General features: G+C 42.2%; 1 protein-coding gene across 3 annotated transcripts in view; it reads right to left on the reverse strand.

Annotated features, from left to right (window-relative positions):
* Positions 1 to 4,917, reverse strand: part of GCNT2 (glucosaminyl (N-acetyl) transferase 2 (I blood group)) — an 82,995-nt gene extending 78,078 nt beyond the window's left edge. Inside the window, exon 1 of one of the 3 annotated variants that reach the window (XM_030314864.1) lies at positions 3,013 to 4,917. In XM_030314864.1, coding sequence (XP_030170724.1) covers positions 3,013 to 3,937 — 925 coding nt within the window. In that variant the 5' untranslated portion in view covers positions 3,938 to 4,917. The remainder of the gene's footprint in view (positions 1 to 3,012) is intronic. The other 2 variants (XM_030314867.1, XM_030314865.1) reach the window with 2 other exon arrangements.
* Between the last annotated feature and the right edge of the window lie 1,083 nt (positions 4,918 to 6,000).

The raw sequence follows: 6,000 nt of genomic DNA on the forward strand, positions 1-6,000 counted from the left end.
TTTACGATAGCCAAGACATGGAAACAACCTAAGTATCCGTAAGTGGGTGCATGGACAAATAAATAAATGTCGTCGAGGTCCATCCATGTTGTCACGAATGGCAAGATGTCATTCTTTTCTATTTTTTTATGGCTGAGTAACATTTACATATAAAAATATATATTTAAATATATATTTAATGTATATAAAATATATTTATAATACATAGATTATATTTATATATTAATATATTTAAATATACATTATATTTTTATGTAAATATATGAATAATATATAAACAATATAGTTATTACTTATATATATTTATATATTATATAAAAATATAAATAACATATTTTTAAATATATATTTAAATTTTTATATATATTAGTATTTTTTTATATATAAATGTTACTCAGCCATAAAAAAAATAGAAAAGAAAGAAATCTTGCCATTCTTGACAACATGGATGGACCTTGAAGACATTATGCTAAATGAAGTAAGTCAGACAAAGAAAGACAAATACCATATAATCTCACTTATATGTGGAATCTGGAAAAAACAACACCACCCCCACCAAGACAACAGTCACAGATACAGAGACCAGATTTATGGTTTCCAGAGATGGGGGGGGGGGCGGGTAGGCAAAATGGGTAAAGGTGGTCAAAAGTTGCAAACTTCCAGTTTTAAAATAAATAAGTTTGGAGCGTGTTCAGCATGGTGACTGTGGTTAATGACAGCATTTTGTATTGTGGGGGCCAAGGACAGTCCACTTCAAAATGTGCCATTTTGGCATTTTGATTATTTTGAATAAAAGTTACTTAAGAAAGAGTCAGTGCAAAAACAACATCCTGATCCTCCCCTCTCCCCTTTGTGTCCAGAAAGCAGGAAGTAAATCTCCCATGTGAAAGCTACTTTCCCTGTATCAGGAGATGAAGACACATCCTTATCAACAGAGGTAGGAAATTCAGAGCTGAGAAGAATATATAAACAAACCTTGGTACTTCTATTAATTCACTACCTCAGCCCAAATCCTGTTTAGAATTTCTTACTGATTGAAGCTCCCCAAAATAAGTTTTCTTTGTCCTGTCAATTCCTCACAGATTTATTGTCTCTTTGTCTAAAATGGATAAAAGCTGGATGTCCTCGTCATTTCTCTGGGTCTCACTTTCATTACTGGGTCTCTTCATGCCGTAATTAAATTTTGGGTTTTTTTTCCCCCCTTCCCATTAATTCCTCTCATGTCAAATGAATTTTTAGACCAGCCAGAAGAACTTTGAAGAGAAGAGGTAAATTTTTTCCTCTCTGACAATATATTTGAAAATTGCTATTCAGAAAGCTCTTAAAAGTTCTCATCACACATACAAACAAGTTCTCATCACGGGAAAAATAAAATTTATAGTGGTAACCATTTTGCAATATCTACAAACAGTAAGCCATGCTTTACAGCCGAAACTAATAGGTTATATATCAATTATACCTCAATTAAAAATAAATCTTAGGGGCACCTGGGTGGCTCAGTTGGTTAAGTGTCTGACTTCGGCTCAGGTCGTGATCTCACGGTTCGTGAGTTCAAACCCCACATCAGGCTCTGTGCCGACAGCTCAGAGCCTGGAGCCTGCTTCGGACTCTGTGTCTCCTTCTCTCTCTGCCCCTCCCCCGCTCACACTCTGTCTCTGTCTCTCAAAACTAAATAAACATTGAAAAAAATTTTTCTTTTAAATAAAAATTTTAAAAAATCTTAAAAATAAATAAAGAGGTTGTTTTCAAGTGGTTGGGGAGAAAAAACAGGTTTCTAGGTCTATGAAGTTTTGTATACCAACATCTAAAACAGGCACCTGGTTCGCAGCCCTGGGCATCTCTAAGAATTACCTGGACACGGAATGAATGAACACTTAAGGCAAGGTCCACCCAGGTGGTCAGGCCCTTTGGGAAATGGTACTTGGCCTTAATGAAGCAACAAGCTCAAGTAACCGTGAATCTGATCATCATATTGATTCCAGTTGCTTTTCCCTTGGCTGTGAATCTGAATGCCTATTTTGATTTGAACTAGCAGGACTGAATCAGTTCAGTGTAAACAACTTAAGATCATTCAACTCATTTAGAACGTGGACCAAAGGGAAGGTACCGTTAATTTAGTAACCACGGAGAGCTAATTGAAATCAAGTTAAAGGAATACCAGGCTTACGAGACCTGGTTTATACAATTGGCAGGATCGCGTGCTAGCTGGGTACCTTGAGCACATTCATGCAATCACATTCCTTTAAGGCCCTCTAAATGTCTGGTTTGATTCCAGGAAAGAACTTGCAAATAAAAATTTTTGAAGTCGTCCCCTGCTCCCATGTTGAAAGGATGGGAATTTGCAACAGGAGCAAAAGTATTCTTAAAATGTCCGAGGGCGCCTGGGTGGCTCAGTTGGTTAGGCGACCGACTTCGGCTCAGGTCACGATCTCACAGTTTGTGAGTTCCAGCCCCGCGTCGGGCTCTGTGCCGACAGCTCAGAGCCTGGAGCCTGCTTCGGATTCTGTGTCTCCCCCTCTCTCTGCCCCCTCCCCTGCTCACACTCCGTGTCTGTCTGTCAATAATAAATAAACGTTAAAAATTAAAAAAAAAAAAAGTGTCCGAACTGCCATTCAAATTTACTTTATGAGCTTTACTCCCGATTGTAAATAACATCACCCTTAAAGGAGAATTGGGTTTGATCTTTTATAGGCACAGCCAGCTTTCCCCTCAACCCAAAAGGCAGCGAGGCATAGCAGCAAAATCAAGTCAGACGGTTGAGCTCTAGCTCTGCCCTGCTCATCACTGTGTCTCAGTTTCCTCATCTGTGGCATGGAGATGAGTCGGATCATGAGTTACATCTGGGAGCAGAACTGCTGGAAAGATTTTTTGATTAACATTTAAAACGGTAACGGTCTTCCCCATTCAACATTTTTGGTTTGTTTTTTTTTTACTATTTTTGAAAGCGGTTTATTCAGTACGGATCGTGCAACGTTTACTCACAAGAACAAAAGTTAAGAGACACACACGTACCTGGAATCCTATTGAGCGTCACCCAGAAATGTTCATCGGGGCTATAGGTGTCCTTGGACCAGGAAAGCAAGTCGAGTGCGTGCTGATCTTGGAGGACAAAGTTGGCGAATTCCCTCGTGAGGGCCACATAGGCAGTGCCGAAGTAAATGGTCATGTTGTGGGGAGGTGGAGGTTTTAATTTTGTCGTTTTAATCACGTAGGAGTTTTTTTGGTGTAATAGCTCTTGGTGGACATATTTAGTCCGTCCGATAGCATGACTGGGGGGCAGCACCCCCGGGGTAATGTTTTTCCCTTTAAATCCTTTCAGATACTGAACTATCTCCTTGTTGGTTTTCAGGGGGAAATCTTGCCCACACATGTTGATGGCGTACCTCCATGGCACCTCGGAGGCCGCGAGATCTTTGATGCAGTTCAGATCGGCCTGGAGCCTGGAAATCCCACCATAGACCACTGGCTCCATTTTAGAAGCCAGAAAAGCATTTGGGAAGCAGTTTAGTAATTGCTTCACCGCATTTTTAAATGTGTCCGTCGCCTTTTCATCCACGTGAACACAGTAGACGTTTTGGGGCATGTAAATCGCCCTAAAGAGTCTCTCAAAAGTGCCAAAGTCTTTGTGGATGGTCACTGTGTAAGCCAAAGGGAACCCCGCTTCTTCCTTAGAGAGCGTTTCTGTTATATAGTGACTTTGAGCCATGTAGTCATAGCAGGTAGATTCACGGAGGGTAGTTTTCAGGGCATTCTCTGTTGGGTAAAAAACCTTCCCCTTAAAAATCTGATGACAGACTTCTGCTAACAGCGAGGCATTGGACAGAGATGCCCTCAGAAAACGCTTATCCTCCCTTAACTCGTTCTTATAAACAAATACAAAGATCAGGGCCATGATAAGAGACACACTAAAAAGACAATGCTTCGAAGAGACCATCATTCAAAGCCAGAAAGTGAGTAAACGCCTCTTGAGATCGGATCAGAGTGTAGATATATTTAACTTACATTGCCTCCGGAATCCATAAATCATCCTCTGGGGACTCGCAATTCTGATCGACTGCTCTGGGCCCTTCCAGGCGACGGTTTTGTCCTTTTTCTTTCTTCCTTTCCGGCTCATTCGCGGCTGTGTTTCATTTCAACCTCTCTATGACACATTTCTGAAGTAGCTCCTGGGGACATCTGCTCTGCTCTCTCTCCGGTGAACCTGCCACCTGTTACCACACGAAAACCAGCCGCCTCGGGAAGATTCTGATTCTAATGTGTCCCCCCGTCCCCACATTAAAATCACCGAAGGGTGAGGTCACCATTCCGCAAGTGATCCCTCTAAGATTTCTACCGTAGCTTCTTCTCCCGGCCAAAGGTTGCCCACTGTGTCAGCTCCCCAACTTCCTGTTAATCATTGCGTTCAACTGACTGACTTTGTTTGCTTAAACAGCACTGCCAAGTTAAAAGCTTCAGCTCTAAGCATGTGAACACTGCCTGGAGAGACACTCTGTCAATAAATATTTAGTGCTTAAAAATTAATTGCTTAACCCTGTCTTTTTCCACACACACACCCTCCTCCCTATATTGGCCGGCTGCTGAGCCAAATTCTTTCCAGGGCTTAATTTTCTCTGCGGCGAGGTGAGGTCCTTTAAAAGGTACATTAGCAAACTTACGTCACCGCCTAACTTACTACACAAAGCGACTGGGGGGACTTGGTGAATAAAGGTTAATTAAGAAAAAAAAAAGCCACCCCCAAAAGGAACAGCTGTGGTTACCCAGAAATTGTATAAAGGCTAAAACTGAAGTTAGTGAAATGTCAGGTTGATTTCACACCCGGCCCAAGTTGGGTACCCTTGGAGTAGACTGACCCCGAGAGGTAGGAGAGAAAGGTTGTCTCGGTCTGGGAGGTTCCAGAACTCAAGGAGAGAGGCTTTACAAACGTACGAGTGCTTCCAAAGGAGTATCCCTGCGTAAAAAAAATGAATTTTACCGCCTTCATAGATCAGTCATGAGATAACATATAAAGAGTTCATGGCCACGCCCAGCGACACCCAGGGCTGCAGAGAGGAGAGGGAACAAAAGCCCCCTCCCCCATCATGAGTCAAGAAAATGACACAATCATCACTTCTCCTTTGCAACCTTTTTTACACTTCCCTTATTCTTTGCTCCGTGAGTCTATGCCAGTTAGATGATCTGTCAAAGACAGCATGGATCACTTTTACTTTATTTGGTAGCTTGATGCATGTGGCGGTGAGAGCGTGCTGCGCCCACTCACAGAAGTTAGCGCTGCACTCACATCTCTCTTGTCTGTTTCTGGCTCCCACCATTGTCTGCCCGGGCTAGACGATCAAATATTTATTGATCGAGAGAGCTCTAGTTTTCATTTCCCTTGTTTCCCTGATCACATTAGTGTGAGATTCCAAGTATTAAGGATTTCTCATCTTTGTGTATGTACACGTGGGTACAGCCGACGTCTCTATTTTCTCAATGCATCTTCGTTATAAATACCACATAATAGGGGCGCCTGGGTGGCTCAGTCGGTTAAGCGCCCAACTTCGGCTCGGGTCACGATCGCACGGCCGGTGGGTTCAAGCCCCGCATCGGGCTCTGTGCTGACAGCTCAGAGCCTGGAGCCTGCTTTGGATTCTGTATCTCCCTCTCTGTCTCTTAAAAATAAATAAACATTAAAAAAAATTTTTTTTCTAAAAGACAACATAATATTTTAGACTACTTTGTAAACACAGTGTTTTCATGTTGGGAAATCTATTTACCTCTTGCCCATAGACAGACACGTTCTGACTTTTCCCGAGAACACCAGGGCGATGCCCGTGTGCAGCCCGTGTCTTGCGTTTATTATCATTGCCACGGGGCCACGGGGTCCTCATTGGGCATTGTCTTCCCAATCATCACCTTAGAACACAAGACTGGAGTTAGTATCTCGTGTAGTTTTTCCCACCCCAGTTGAGAGCTGACGCGTTGGTGAGGTGATTGTCAATTTTATTTTGTAAGCCTCAGGAG

This window comes from Lynx canadensis, chromosome B2 (assembly GCF_007474595.2).
Source record: "Lynx canadensis isolate LIC74 chromosome B2, mLynCan4.pri.v2, whole genome shotgun sequence".
Taxonomy (NCBI): domain Eukaryota; kingdom Metazoa; phylum Chordata; class Mammalia; order Carnivora; family Felidae; genus Lynx; species Lynx canadensis.